The sequence below is a fragment of the Pseudonaja textilis genome, chromosome Z (genome assembly GCF_049901715.1).
Source record: "Pseudonaja textilis isolate UNSWEBS1 chromosome Z, rPseTex1.2, whole genome shotgun sequence".
Lineage (NCBI taxonomy): Eukaryota > Metazoa > Chordata > Lepidosauria > Squamata > Elapidae > Pseudonaja > Pseudonaja textilis.
In genome coordinates this window covers 105250118-105266560 of record NC_142008.1, presented here as the reverse complement: position 1 = coordinate 105266560, position 16443 = coordinate 105250118, and the positions used below count along the sequence as shown (strand labels likewise).

The 16443-nt window shown below is 33.8% G+C and overlaps 2 protein-coding genes across 2 annotated transcripts; both read right to left on the bottom strand.

Moving 5' to 3' along the window:
• Nucleotides 1-4673: 4673 nt before the first annotated feature.
• On the bottom strand, nucleotides 4674-10345 carry LOC113451068 (olfactory receptor 13G1-like). Its single transcript, XM_087915964.1, has 2 exons — nucleotides 10259-10345; nucleotides 4674-5630 (listed from the first exon to the last, which is right to left on the bottom strand). The coding sequence occupies exons 1-2, from the start codon at nucleotides 10343-10345 to the stop codon at nucleotides 4674-4676; spliced, it is 1044 nt and encodes a 347-aa protein (XP_087772090.1).
• A 2269-nt stretch (nucleotides 10346-12614) lies between these two features.
• Nucleotides 12615-13759, bottom strand: LOC113451066 (olfactory receptor 13G1-like). Its single transcript, XM_026722431.1, has 2 exons — nucleotides 13754-13759; nucleotides 12615-13571 (listed from the first exon to the last, which is right to left on the bottom strand). Exons 1-2 carry the CDS (start codon nucleotides 13757-13759, stop codon nucleotides 12615-12617), a joined length of 963 nt encoding a protein of 320 aa, XP_026578216.1.
• Nucleotides 13760-16443: the final 2684 nt, after the last annotated feature.

Here is a 16443-nt window from a genome sequence, read left to right as displayed (position 1 = left end):
TTTTTGCCAATATGTAAGACAGAGCATTTATTTGTTGAGATTTGAAGTTGCCATTTGATTGACCATTCTGATATATAATCGAGGTCTTTTTGGAGGGTAGCAGTATTTTCTGTGGTGTTGAATAGCTTTACATCATCAGCAAAGAGAACACAGTTGCTTTTTAAATTATTATATATATATATATTATTTTTTAAGACAAACATATACAGACAAAACATAAAAACATAAACCCATCTTCCATTTTATATACATACAGTGTGTCAGTTGGTTACAAATCTTTTGTGCTATCCTTTCATAGTCATTACTCACAGTTTATATAAATTCTCACATTGTCAAACTAACATATACTTATATATTTATCAATTATTATATATATATATATGGCATTCAGCTTTGTTCGGGTATTTTCCCCCGTCATTGTAGTTGTGCTTTTAAAGTTGTAGCAACGTTTCGGCAGAATCTCATCTGCCATCATCAGGCTTCTGTATAGTGTTCATCTGTGAGTCAGACTTTTATAGTGGTTTCAGATTTAAATTTGGGGCAGCCTATTGCTGTGCCAGAATGGTTTTTTCTTCATCCTGATTGGTTGGGAGTCTTGGTCTGTGTTTATTTGTCTTGGAGTTTGCTGTGTTCTGCTTGATTGGTGTTTCTAATATCTTTTGTCTGTTTTGGGGCTCTTTTTGTATCTTGATTGGCTGGCAACATTGTATTCTTTTATTGGAGGCCTTTAGTGCAGCTTGGCTCTGGGTAAATGGATGGCTATCATTTGTTAGGAAGCTAGGTTTCATCTGGGTGCCTGGTTGAGGTGTGTTTGAGCTGGAGGTATCAGGGGGGATCTGTTTGTGCCCAGGTGCTAGTCTGGCTAGTGGTGTGGAGATTTTTTTTGTTTGTGAGTGCAGGCTTCCAAATGATTGACAGTCTGGTGGAATCATCTCTTCTATTCATGCTTTCTGGTCTTTGTTCAAGACTCCACATACAAACCCATAAACACAGACCCAACCACATATCTGGAAAAATTAACCAAGAAGAAAATTATAACCAGCCACATAAGCAAAGAGATCCAACAGATGATCATACCAAGAGAAAAATCTTCCAGATGTCCCAAACTATACGGCCTCCCAAAAATACACAAAGAAGGCAATCCCACAATATAAGAGAGAGCCAACTGATGCACCAAATGGAATTGTACCCAAGATTGACATGCGTTCTTTATGCAGGAGCTATAAATCCAGGAAGATCCCCAGGTGGTGTGCCAACAAAAGTCAAAGATGAAATATTCCTAGATCTGGGTGATTTAAACACCCAGAACTATTTGGCATGATTGAGTCCATGACATCCAAATCTACAAGCCTTCTAGGCATTGAGACAGAACCTCAACAGCCTCAGCTGGCTGGTCTGGGGTCAAAAGCTAACCATAATTTTGCACATCAATTTTTGGAAATTTCCATAGAAATTCCTACATATAATAATGTCCTAGAATAAGGACATTGCACAACAAACATTTATTAAGATATTAAAATAGGTGGGATTAAGAAGAGAGATATGGCATAGATCAAGAACAAGACAGGGAAGTGAAAATGATTTATTGTCTTTCAGTTTTAACTAGCATGCCAATAAATGCAAAAGTGTCATAGAGAAGCAGGTATTGTTCATAAATCTTTTCCACCTTTGTTTCAATATGGTCTTGGGAGGTTGTCAATAACTATGGTAGAAGTGTTGCTGTTGAGATCTTATAGTATAACAGTATAATTTTTATTTTATTTTATTTTATTTATTTGTCAATTGTTTACGAGATAAGTAAAAGTGTATACATAATTATGAATACATGAAATGAGTACATATAAGAAAAATAAGTTTTTTTGTGGAGTTTGGGTAGCATGATGTGAAGGAATAGATTCAAGATTAATATTAATCCTCAGTTAGGGATAACAGAACAGAATAAAATAAGTGGAAGGGACTTTGGAGGTCTTCTAGTCCAACCTCCTGCTCAAGCAAGAAACCCTATGCCATTTCAGACAAATGACTGTCCAATCTCTTATTAAAACCTAAAAGTATTAAAAGTATTGAAGCATCCACAACTTCTGTAATCAAGTCATTCCACTGATTAATTCTTCTAACTAAAAGAAAATTTCTCGTTAGTTCTAGGTTGGGTCTCTCCTTATTAGTTTCCATCCATTGCATATTACTTTGGCCTATTCTTAAAGACCAGAATTTAGTTTTACAGGCGGTATTGGGCATATCTCCTGATGTCCATATGATTCCTCTGAATGTTTCAATAGTTACTAATTGGTGTAATTCAAGGTGCTGTTAATCAGAGACCAGATGTGCTCAGCATGAACAAAAAGGCAGAATCCAGATTCTCTCTCTAAGTCACAGGTTTATTTCGTGCTGGAAAAAGATGGGTCCACTAATAAGTCTGGAAGAATCCCAAATGCAATTCTAAGCAAACATATATAGTTTTAAATAGTTACGTAACAGGAACATTGCTTACTAGAAATAAGGTACAAAAGTTACAAAAAATGTTTGTGCATGTATCCTGTAGTTATGATCCTGTGGTTCAACTGTAAGCTTGTAGTTTCTCTATCAAGGTTTCCACAACTCTGAAGCTTGGATGTTATTTCTGTCATTTCAACACAAGAATCCTTAAACCTGTCATCAAATTTATCAGAATTTGGATCAACGGTGCTTTTATCACCTATAAAGTCCTTCATAGCATAGACCCTATATAAGGGAACATCCTTCTGTGGTTGTTTCTGCTCTGGGTCCCATTGCTTAAACAGTGACAGAAAGCATGTTTTCTCCCTTATGACAGCTGCCTTATGGAATGATTTATCCACAGAGATCAAGATGACTCCTATATAGATCGTATTCAGAAAGCTATTAAATATTCTCCCAGACTTTGGGGTAAAGTGAAACTGAGCCACTGTTGGATGAATTTTCTTGATTGTATGTTGTTTCTGATGCCATTGGTAATTTTTCCTTGTATTTTATACCAATTTGCCTGTTAAATTTTGCAAACTGAAGTATGTTGCTGTCTTATTTTTAGTGGTTTCTGGAGGAACATAAAACTTTATTAAGGATTCAAAAATTATTTGGGTATATACATTGGTGTTATCAATTAAACTTTGCAAACATACACGTGTGTGTGTGTGTGTGTGTGTGCATGTGCATATGCATGCATGTATATTTTCTGGTTAAAATATACACATTTTTAACATTTAGAATAAGTACAGCAGGCTTGGCATTAAAACATTACTGATTTTCCTTCCTTTAAAATAGTGATTTTAAAAGAATCCCCACAAAAATAAAACCTTATAGAAAAGATGACAACAATAACAACAAAATCAGTGTGCAAAAAAGGATTTAAGATGTTGATTTAAGTAAAAATTAGATAAATAAATAATTAAATAAAAATGAAAATAAAAAATACTAGCTTTATCAATTTTATAATGCACAAAATAGGATTTACTTACAAACTACAATGAAACTTAGGGTTCTGTTAATTGTTCTCTTTAATTAGTTTTGATCTGAATTCACTAGAAGTTTTTTTTCCTTCTTAATGGTAGTAGATTAAACATACCATATCTACTAGTGGTCATGGGGTGATGACAATAGCTTCATAATAGGTTTATTTACTTCGAGGATGTCACTGATTAAACAAATACATTGCTCCCATTAAAATTAGCACACACTATAACTATATATTTCTGCAAAAAAGTGTTGAAGAGATTTAATACTAATAGAAATAGCAACTAGACTTAGATACCACTCCATAATGTTTTACATCACTCTTTGGGCAATTACAATGTCAGTGTATTGTCCCCAACAATCTGCATCCTCATTTTCCTGAGCTCAGAAATATGTAAAGCTGAGTCAACCTTGAGCCTTGTCAGGATTAAACATCAGACTTTGGGCAGAGTTAGCCTGCGATACTGCATTCTAACTACTGTGCCATTTAAGGTGAAGGAAGGAAGGAAGGAAGGAAGGAAGGAAGGAAGGAAGGAAGGAAGGAAGGAAGGAAGGAAGGAAGGAAGGAAGGAAGGAAGGAAGGAATACCACTAAAAGGCAGATTTATTTTGGTACAAATTTAAATTCAAAACAAATAAATAAAAGAACTTCTGGCAAAAATAGCAAGGAATAATGTGTGTGTGTGTTATGAATCAGCCTTTTTGCATAGATAATACATATTTCAAATCAATGAGAAATACAAAATTTCAAACAAGTAATTTACATTCTGTTAAGATGATTCTTTTCGGTAAGTAGAAAGCTAAGTAGGACAAAAACTGTTATCGTGTGTGTGTGTGTGTGTGTGTGTGTATGTGTGCATGTGTAGGATGGCAGAGGACAGGAAGGCCTGGAGGAATGTTGTCCATTGGGTTGGACATGATTTCACGAATAACAACAACATAGGTTTTTATACAAATATCAAAGTTCTTGTTTTTATGTATCTATTTATTAGCTTTTATCTACTTTGACTACTTTTATGAATAACTTAAGGATTCAAGCATACTTAATATTCCTTCCTCCTTTTTTAACCACTATACAAAGAAGATAAGAAGCCATTATTCTAATTATTAACAATTTTATATAAAAAAGAATTAATTAAAAAGTATGTTTTCATTACAAATTCTGCTTTTCCAGAATTACATTTTAGAATATAGCTCAGTATTGAATCAATTGAGGAGTCCAATTGTCTTTGTGAGTACTCTCAATCCTTCCTTAACATCTTTGTTTCTCAGTGAATATATGATTGGATTAGCAACAGGAGTTACCACTGAATAAAGAAGAGCAATTAGCTTGTCCTGGTCTAGAGAGTAGGCTGATGAGGGCCTGATGTAAGTATAGATGACAGAGGAATAGAAAATACTGACTACAATAAAATGTGAGGAGCAGGTAGAAAATGCTTTCTTTTTCCCTTCAGTGGAACGGATTCTGAAGATAGCTCTTATTATAAAAAAATATGATGTTAGAGTCAACCCACAACAACCAATCCCAAATATAACATCTGAGGAAGATAACACAATCTCATTTAGAGTTGTATCTGAACATGAGAGGTGCAGCAATGGAGGTACATCACAGAAGAAATGATTGATAACATTGGAGTTACAAAAAGACAACTGCAACATAAGTCCAGAATGTGTAGAGGAATTTACCAATCCTACAACCCACACTCCAATAACCATGGAAGCACACACCTCCTTCCTCATGATCATTGTGTATTGCAAAGGGTGACAGATAGCTGCATAGCGATCAAAAGCCATAAAGGACAGAAGCAGAAGTTCTGTTCCCAAAGCCCATATAAACAGATAGCCCTGGGTAATACATCCATAAAATGAGATAGTCTTTCCTCCAGTCCAAAGACTATAGAGCAATTTAGGAGTTGTAACTGAAATAGAGATTACATTCACTAAGGATAAATTGACAATGAAGAAGTACATGGGTGTGTGAAGTTTCCTGAAAGTACATATGGTAAGGATAAGAATGAAGTTGGCAGTGAGGGCTGTAACATAGATGAATATGAATACCCAGAAGAGGGGTGTTTGAATTTCAGTTGTTGTAGAAAGCCCAACCAGGATCAACTCCAATATGGCACTCTTGTTCTTTATTTCAATATTGTTGTAGCTGCTATCCTAAAGAGACACATGATTTAGTATAATAATCAACATAGTTGCACAATTCAATAATTTATCTAATGATTCTTTAGTTCCTTTCTATTCTTTTAATTTCCCATCAAAAATTGAAATCTGATTATTTTATGTGGTTATTTTTAAATATGGAAAATCTACCACTCTCAGATTAGTTTACAACACTGATGAACCTGGGTCTTTTTGAACCCTTATGGTTCTGGTAATACTGGTGGTAATCAACTGAAATCCACTAAATTCTTAATGATTTTTTTTAAAAAAGATTGTTTGTAATACATTTTAGGAATGTGGAATAATAAATAAATAGAAGCTTTAGTGATAATGTGAGGTTTCTAATAGCACTTACTATTTGTAACATAACATTTTAGCTGTTCTAGCACTGAAAATCTATTTACATATTAATGTGCTAATTTTTTAAACTAGCTCCTCTGTTTTTTCTCTTGTATAGGCAAGAAAAGATGTAACTGTAGTGTTATATAGAATCATATGAATTGTTCATTCATGTTTTGTAATTCTACTTTTTAAATTTATTTTACAAAAATGTTCAGATACCTTAAAAGAAAAGGAAGATGAAAAAATTAACATATGACATAAAGTGAAATGATCGCCTTTATCCCTATTTATTCTTACAGGTAGAAGAATAATTAGGAAGCTCTTTCTTATGAGATGGAATTTAGGGGTATACTTTCTTGCTTCGTTTTTCCTGTACCAATATATCACATTTGGAAGATACAATTGCCTTTTTTGAGTACAAATGAAGGATTATATTAATGTGGACATTTTGAAAGACTAAAAAAGAGGGAGCAAATTTTACCTCCTGGGTCAAGACATTCCAAAGGGCAGGAGCCATGGTAGAAAAGCTCTTTTATTGGATTCCACCAGCAGAAATTCTTTGGCTGATAGGATCTGTAGTAGTGTCAACACGCATGAGGTGAGCCAATCTCATTGGGAAAAGATAGTTGCACAGATATTCTGGACCCATGACATAAAGATATATTAAAGGTAATAAACAACAGCTTGAATTGCACTCAGAATTAGATCAACAACCAGAGAACTTGCATAACAGTGGTATTACATGTCCCACCCTAGGAGGTTGTAAAATTGTCTGTGCTACTTCATTCTGGATCAATTGTACCTTCAAAATGCTCTTTATAGACCATATTTATTGATATTCATCATTCCATAACTCTCCTGCCCCCATCGTCTACCTTTCAATATTGAAAAATGTTCACATGAAGTAATGAGAAATGAATGCTCATTTTGTAGAGAGTAAAGCACTGGGATATTTTGCTGTTTTCCAGAAGAGAAATGTAGCTCTTAATTCTCACAATGGAGAGGGACATTTTTTTTCCATATAGAATTCAATTCCCATGGACTTCTTATACCTTGTTCTAAATAGTCTTGCATATAATTGTGTGCTAGTCTTACCAGCTAAGTACAAGGATTCAAATAGATTCTTCAGTTTCCTACTGCTGATAACAGACACCTGTATGAAGCAAGGGACTCCTTGCTTCCAAAAGGAAAGACAAGGAGCTATATTCTTTTTGTTTCATGTCACTTAGAGGTTGTCTCCATACCTTCAAAGGGCAATTCAAGATGAAGTTCTGAAAGAAGAACATGCACTGAAGCATTTCCAATTTTGGAAATGGTTAACTTCTTAAAATGACTCAAGTTATCATGAAAAGGAAAATTTCTAGCAAGTTCTCAATATTTATTGTTATGGACTGGAAATAGATCTATTGTGGTAAAATAGGTAACTATAATATGTGGGACTTCAGTTACTTATGAAGTTAATGATTACCAATGACTCACCCTAATTAAATTACATTGTTGTTATTCAATCACATCTGATTTTTGGAGACTGCTTGGATAAGTCCCTGAAGTCTTTTTTGTAGGTTTTTTTTTCAGAAACTTCCTTTTACCATTGCCTCCTTCCTAGGGCTGACAGAAGGTGACTGGCCCAAGGTGACACACTGGATTTGAGCCTAAAGCAGAATAAGAACTCATGGTCTCCCAGTTTCTAGCTTGATACCTTATCCAACACACCAAACTGACTCTCATGATTTAAATTCACTTTAATTCCAAATCTAGCTGCCAGTGAAATAATTTTGTCCACCATCATATAGCAAAAGTCTTAATAGTCTTTGATACTTCACATATGAATTATGGAAGTACTTAGGATGAAGGAAAATAATCATATGAAATACTTGCCTTCATATTTATCATTGTTGATATTATAGCATTTTCCCCTTTGTGAGTTTACAATTAATGTCAACACTGGCATCTGGCAAGGTTCAATTCCTAATCATTTCTACATCATAATGGCCTTTGATGATTGGCTTTGTGCTGTTACAAACCTTGTTTGTAAATCAAGCCAGTGATCAGTGGAAGCTCATGTTATATGTCAGGATGCCAATGGGAGTGTGATCTCTGGGGCTTCATCATAATTGTTCCAATCAGTCTTTGCAGAATTTCCTGGTGCAATTATATTAATTAATCATTTTTGTTGGACAAATTTGTTGTGGATTTTTTCCTTTAATGTAGATGAAGTTCTGTAGCAACTTAATCATGGATGCATTATATTATTAAAATAAAGAGAACTCAATTCCTATAGATGGAAATAATCTACTTTTCATATGACTAACTTGAATCAAACTCTTTCTAATGTTATGTTCATTGACTGCTGATACTTTCTAACATCTTGAAGAGAAAGAAATGCTAGTAGTGTTACTCAGCTTAGTTTCTCTGGAATGAGGCAGCATTTCAGCTATTTAGAAAACCTGTTTACTTTTCAGAATAAACCCAGAACAAATAAGGTATTCCTACTCCCCCAATTAGTCTCATAGATAGAAAGCATGATTTAACTTTGAAGCCAATTTCTGTTATATTTTTGTTGACAGAGAACATGATTTAATTTTGAAGCAAGTTTTGTTATATTTTTTTCCTGAAAAATAAACTAAAAACCCCTGCTCACAGTCACCCAAGCCCTAGTCACCTCCAGTATTCACTACTGCCATGTCCTTGAAAAATATCAGAAGTTTTGTTTGGTTCAAAACATGGTGGCCTGATGGTTTTGTGCAAGTGTAGATTCTTTCAAGAACTGAATTGGCTGTCAGTTTCTTTATGGGTCTAATTCAAGTTGTTGATTATAACCTTTAAAGGCCTACATAGCTTGGGACCAGGTTATCTGTCTTTTCCCAGTTATATCTACCCGAGAATAAGAAGACAGGATATGGGCTCCCTCTCTTAAGGTGGTTCAGCAAGGGGTGAGATTCTACTGGAATGGACTGGTTCTATAGAACCAGTTGTTATGATTCTGCACAGTTCAGAGAACCAGCAAATCATGCCCCTGGCTACCCCTGCCCCTCTCCACCTGTCCAGTCAGTCCTTATTGCCGAACATTACTGACTGCATTCTCGCCCGCCCAGTCACTCCTTAAGGTATTTTTCCCCTCCTGACAATGAGCTGTTCCGATTATCAGCTGTGCTGGGATCTCCCTTGCTGTCTTACTGCTTTGCCCAGGTGGATTCCCTGAGCCCCCCCTGCACTCTCATTTTTTGCCTTCCTGGCCTCCAGGGAAGCTTCCTGGAAGCAAAAACACCCCCCCACAGGAGGCTTCCCTGAGGCCCAGGAGGCCCAAAAATGGACTGCAGGGAGGGATGCTACAAAAAAATAACTAGCCATGCCAACCTAGCCATGCCCACAGAATAGGTTGTTAAAAAATTTGAATCCCACCCCTGGGTTTATCTGTGGGACCAAAAAGAAGGGTCTTCTGCAAGTGGCTCTCTTTCTCTGTACAACATCATTTCTGCAGAAATGAGATTGTCCCACACTTTGACACTCTTTTGAAAGGCCCTGAAGACATGACTTTGTCAATGGGCCTAAAATGGAACCTGTCAAGTGGTTGTCTTGATTGTTATTTTGGAGGAAAGGGGGTATTGGTTTTTCAATTGGGATTTTGTTTTTGTTAGTCACTTGGAGTTGCCATAAGTGGGCAGCCATATAAGTTATCTAAACAAACAAACAAACAAACAAACAATTTCAAAGCATCATTTTGAATATTGATTTTCTACTGTAGGAACTTACACATAAAGTTCCTTTATATATGTATAGGTATCTGCTTTATGTTATATTAGAGCTAGCTAACATGCCAACTACAGTATGATGAAGAAATCAATGAGATTAATGTCTCTAACAAAAGTTACAGCTTTGCTATCTCTGCTCTGTCACACTAGACAGGTTTCCAATAGTGGTGGTTAAATACATATGTACTGTTTAATAATTGTAGCCCCAGGTTCTGTAATCTTTCTCTCTTTCCCCCTCTCCCCTCTCCCTCTCCCTTTTCCCTTCTTCCCCTCCCTCTCCTTCTCCCTCAATATTCGGTATTAAACATTATGAAATATTGCTCAGTTGCTTTTACTGAGAAAATGCAAAAGATAAGGTTTTTTAACCCTGGAACTTTAGCCTTTTGCTAGTTGCCACATTGGCCCTAGGAGGAAGATCTTTCATATTTTTTTAAAAAATTATTCTTTAAAATCAACAATACAAAACTCTCATTTCTATTAACACTATATATGTTATTGTATATACATATTTATCATTTGTGACTATACATCATTTTTATCTTTCTTCTTCACCCATTCATACCACCTATCCCATATCGCATAATAATCATGGTCATCCTTGCCTCTTAGTTCCATCGTGAATTTGTCTAGGTCAGCACAGTCCATTATTTTTTAATTAAAGCCTCTTCTGATGCTATTATATCGTTCTTCCAATTTTGTGCAAAAATACTTCTTGCTGCAGTTAGGATGCGTACGATGAGGTATCTCTTATCTTTACTCAAATTTCCTTTGATCATACCCAGTAAAAAGGTTTCTGGGTCCAAATTCAATCTATACTTTGTATCTCAAACAGCCATCTCTGTACGTTCTTCTGATAGTTTTTAGTCTCTAAACATTGCCACTACATATGGAAAAGTGTTCCTTTTTTGTTTGCACTTCCAGCATTCCAGTTTCATATTTGGATACATTTTTGCCAGTCTTGCCAGCACTAACTGCCATCTGCAAAACATTTGTATTGATTTTCCTTAAATGCTGTTGACAAAGTCAGCTTCCAGTTCTCTGTCCAAGTTTTTTTCCCACTCATCCAAATTTATATTATGGCCTACATTTTTTACCCAGGCAATCATAGGTCCCTGGACAATTTCTTCCTCTAGTTCCATTTCCAATAGATAATTATACATTCATGTTATAAATTTCATTTCTTTACCTGTCAAGATTTGGTCATTTTTTTTGTAAATCCTTATCTATCCCTTGTTCTTCTCTCATATTTGAAGTACCCACTGACACCTTCAATTTGAAAATCACTATCTGATAAACTATTTTTATTTGCCTCTAAGATCCTTAGAAAGCAACGTTCATTACAATAGTGTGAATTTAAAAGATAAATTTCATTGAGAGAGCCTAAGCACATCTTTTTGTACAACCATTAGCTGCTTTGAAGAAAAATTCAAAATGCACCCATACAATATATCATGCATCCTGTTTGCCTTATTCCTTTTCTGGAGAAAACTAATATTATATGCAGCAGAGTAAAAGAGAAAGAAATATTAAATAAAATCAGGAAGTTAAAATAAAGCCAAGTTAAAAGAAGAGAAAAAAAAACCATATCATTATTAACAATTATTGTTTTCTATAATTAATGTTCTTATATATTTATTGTTTTTTAAAGTATTGTACAATGCCCAGAATCAAAAAAATAATCCAATTTTCATCAATTACCACTCATTAATTTGCTAACCTTTGTCTTTCTTCAGATCTTGATCCAACCTATAAACCATTCAATTATTTAGTATATTGTAATAGCAATACTACCACATTTATTATCTGAATTTCCTCCCTTGTATCTCCTAAGTTAAAAAATTGTTGGGAGCAGCAGATATACCATCCCAGAACTCTTTTGAGTTGTTCCCATATTGGAGCATTTTCACTGAATAATCTTGGTCTCAGTGGTAAATTGTCTCACTCAGAACAGAGTCTTCACTCAGGTGCATATGCATATGAATTTGAGTAATCTCAACTTTTAGTCACATGATGTCCATGTGTTGCTGATATATAACTTAAGGTCTGGGCCTGCCAGCTTGAAGGAAGTTTCCTATCTTTGAAATAAATGAAGATAGTACAAAAAGCTTGGTAAAAATTCTTACCTATGTACATATGCATTTATGGTTTAGAAATATTATATGAGAATAAAAAGAGATGTGAAGATAAATTTTCATGTGATGTTTGACCATTTTCTAAAGCAGATGTCTTGTATGTTTTTTTTCCTTTTATGTTTGTATACTTAAATTTGTTACATTATGACTTACATTATGACACAACACGCAAAAATTTAAAATTATTCAGAAACCCAAGATGTTTGCAAAAAGATGCACAATATTAGCTGACATGCTGAAAGATTTGCCTTAATGCTTAATCACTGAGACATTGATATAAAATTTACTAAGGGTATAGCTTGATTGGAACTTTTCATATGCATATGCACCTGAGTGAAGACTCTGTTCTGAGTGAGATAATTTACCACTGAGACCAAGATTATTCAGTGAAAATGCTCCAATATGGGAACAACTCAAAAGAGTTCTGGGATGGTGTATCTGCTGCTCCCAACAATTTTCTAACTTAGGAGACACACACACACACACACACACACGTATGTGTATGTGTGTGTGTGTGTGTGTGTGTGTGTGTGTCATTGTTTCATAGAACTCTGCACAAATTTTAGAATTTTGATGACCTACAGAGAGAAGGAAAAAGCCATTATGCATAATATCTATATATACATTTATGATATATAATTATAGGACCCAAATAACAAATGGGGAAAATGTTCTGTTTAATACAAAGTGTTGACTTTTTGTCTGCTAGATTTCCCCCCCCCCGCTTCAGATTGGGGTTCCAAAATATAGGTTCAACTGAACAGCCTAATTCGTCTTATAAGTGCTTTCAATCCTTCTATAAAATCTTTATTTCTCAATGAATATATGATTGGATTAACAACTGGTGTTACCACTGAATAAAGAAGAGAAATTAGCTTGTCCTGATCAAGAACATAGACTGAGGAGGGCCTGATATATGTGTAGATCACTGAAGAAAAGAAAATACTGACTACAATGAAGTGTGAAGAACATGTGGAGAAGGCTTTCTTTTTCCCTTCAGTGGAACGCAATGAGCAAATGTTTTTTAATATAAAAAAATAGGATGTGAAAGTTAGTCCACAGCTGCAAATCCCAAATATCACATCTGAAATAAATTCCATAATTTCATTTGGATTTTTATCTGAACATGAGAGTTGCAGTAAAGGAGGTATATCACAGAAGAAGTGATTGATAATATTGGAGTTACAAAAAGAGAGCTCTAATGTAAGTCCAGCATGGATTCCAGAATTGACCATTCCAAAAATCCATACAATACTTGCTATGCCCAGACACACTTCCTTCTTCATAATAACAGTGTATTGCAAAGGGTGACAGATAGCAGCATAGCGATCAAAAGCCATGAACGAGAGAAGAAGAAGTTCTGTTCCCAAAGCCCAGATAAACAGATAGACCTGTGCAATGCATCCGTAAAATGAGATGGTCTTTCTTCCGGTCAAAAGATTGTGTAGCAATTTAGGTATTGTAACTGAAATGGAGAATACATTCACTAAAGACAAATTGACAATGAGGAAATACATGGGGGTGTGGAGTTTTCTACAAGAGTATATGGTAAGAATGAGGACAAAGTTGGCAATTAGGGCCATCACATAGATGAAAATGAATATCCAGAAGAGAAGGGACTGCATTTCAGTTGTTGTAGATAGCCCAACAAGGATAAACTCCAATACAGCAGTCTTGTTTTTTATGTCAATATTGTTGATGCTGGAATGCTAGAGAGATACATGGTTTTGTATTAAATATATATAAAGTATCAAATTAAATATCAATTTTAGTAGGCATTTGATACTTTTACTCATTCATTAAAATGTTTATAGAAAAATTATTTGCAAGTGTTACAAATAATAAAGAAGATGATGAAATGTTATAGCATGGAATAAAATGAAACAATTACCTCCATCCTTGTTTTTAAATGTTCTGAATAAAGAGCTTATTCTCTTGCTTATGACTGAGACATATACTTGGCCGTTTGATTTTTCTTGGGCTGGTATATGGTTTTTCCTTCTAACAATTTAATTACTGATGATCTCAATGAATGTACATCATCAATGTAAAATCTTCATTAATCAAAATAATGAAACCACTGGGAGGGAGACCTTAGAGGCATTATGTAGGTGATACCTATTAATCATCACTAGTGGGGGGAAAACTAGTCAAATTAAAAATGGAGAACCTAATGCTTACTTGCACTTTTATTTTATTCACATTAACATGGAAATCATATTACATTTATTACAGGGCTGAAGCTACAAATTTGGTGGGTAATCATGATACCAATTTTGGGCATTTGTTCTCAGAATGGCCCTGGAGTATGAAATGAGGCTCCATTTTGCTTGTAGATCTCATGTTATCTAATTTTCACAAATTACATTTGCCTAAGAATTCATTTCATCACACTGGATAGGTTTCAGTCTGTAAAACTTCCCATAGTTCCATTTCCATATTGTCCCATTTATTTACTTTATTTTGTTTATTTAATTTCATTTCACTTCATTATTTATTATTTTATTTTATTATTTTATTGTATTATTATATTTTTGTAAAATCTATTGGCTGTCCATCGTATCTAAGTCTGGGTAACTTACAACCCATCTTAAATTATCATTATTACCTTTATTGTCAGAGTACAATATGTATACAATGAGATTGGCTGAGCCTCCCTTCGTGAACCCACTCACTCACACACACACACACACACACATACACACACACACACACACACAACTCACAGTGAGGACAGAAGTCTCTAATCCAGTCCCAATCTTATTTCACTATGTAACCTTGTTGCACAATGCACCAGCCCTGCAATACTATGTTAAAACTCTATTTGCCAACTTCCTAAAATGCTCCATAGTTTTTGATTGGATGAAATAACATTTTATTTTATATATTTGCTCATTAAGACTATAGAAAAATTTTTGTAAAAGTTTTTTTTAAAGACAAACACTAATAAACACAAACATAAAACAGCAACCTAAAACCACCTTCCAAAATACAGTGCGTCGGTTGGTACATTTCTTTCGTGCAATGTCACAATGTCAACAGTCTTCCCTTCCAAACATACATTCATATTACATAGATCAACTATAAATATTATATTATGTTATATTGTATTATTATTGTTTCATTATTAGACTCAACTATAAATTTGCACATTTCTTATCGAGCAAATCTCAGTTGTTTTTTTAAACAAGTTTTATTGATTTTTTAAAGACAAACAAAGCATAAGACATAAAGGCATAAAACCTCCTTTCTAAAAATTACTTATAAGTTTTAACAAGACAAATAAAACATTATTTTTTAAGACATAGTTCCATATTATCACATTTCCATTTAAGCATGTAAATTTCTCATTATTTCTCCCTTCACTTTTATTCGATTGTATTTCTTTCTATCAAGATTTTATTAATTCTCAATCAAATATAAACATTTATACAGCATGATTCCAAATTATCACATTTCCATTTAGACACCTATATATCTTTTCCAAATTTCTCATTGTTTCTCCCTTTACTTTTATTCAATTATATTTCTTTCTATCAAAGTTTTATTAATTCTCAATCAGACATAAACACACAAAATACAAAACATAAAACAAGACATAAAAACATAAAACCTCCTTAATTATCATTTATACACGTCTTTTCCAAATTTCTCATTATTTCTCCCTTTAATTTTATTCCTCCAAGGTTTTATTAGTTTACAATTAAACATAACTAATCAAAACACAAAACATAAAACATAAAACTTCTTTTGAAAGGTGGCTTAGCCCCGGGTTACATCTTTTTTTACAGACCTATATCAAATTCATGCTCACCTTATATACCATTCTTACCTTATTTACCATTCTATATTTTCTATATAACTTCTCCCTTCTTTTCACTCTCTTAATTATATTTTGTTTATTTCATCTTATTTTAAAATCATTATACTTGTATCGTTTGTCCGTTCTTTTCCAATTATCTATATATCACTTCTCTTTAACAGAAAATTTCTCCTGTGATCAATTTTAAAGTGTAACGCCTTTCTATCTTTTCCCTAAATTAACACTTGAAATAGTAGATAATTTCCATTCTGATTCTGCTTAGTACATTCTACATGTTGCATTTTAAAATAAAGGAATAATAAATTTATAATATAGTTAAGTATATAATTTCCATTCTAATTCTAATTCTACTTAATACATTATTTTAAAATAAGAAAATGAAATAGTAAATTTATAATAACATTAAAGCAATAGCAAATTAAACTGTAACTAAGCTGTAACTAAATCATTTTACACATTATATTTGATATTTTATTGAGTATTGAGATCTATCATTATTAAACATTTTAATATTTTAATATTTTATTAAATCTTATAATATTCCAATGGACTATTTCAAATGCAAATACTACAATACTATCTTATGGACTCTTGCAGAATCTTTCCTTAATACTCTATCCTTTATCTCTGAAAAAAATCTACTTTTTTACATCTTGTTTCAGGCCTTTATGGCTTTTTTCCCCTTTTCCCTCCCTTTCTTCTCCAGTCTGGTCTTTTGCCCCCCTCCTAACCTCCACCTTTTTAACTTCCCCTCTCTG

What these genes read in the sequence shown, in the direction of transcription:
- LOC113451068 (XM_087915964.1), bottom strand. Translation starts at nt 10,345, where the DNA reads ATGGAACTAAGAGGCAAGGATGACCATGATTATTATGCGATATGGGAT. An exon ending in AGAAGAAAGATAAAAATGAT is followed by an intron (nt 5,631 to 10,258) that starts GTATAGTCACAA and finishes GTGTCTCTTTAG; the next exon opens with GATAGCAGCTACAACAATAT.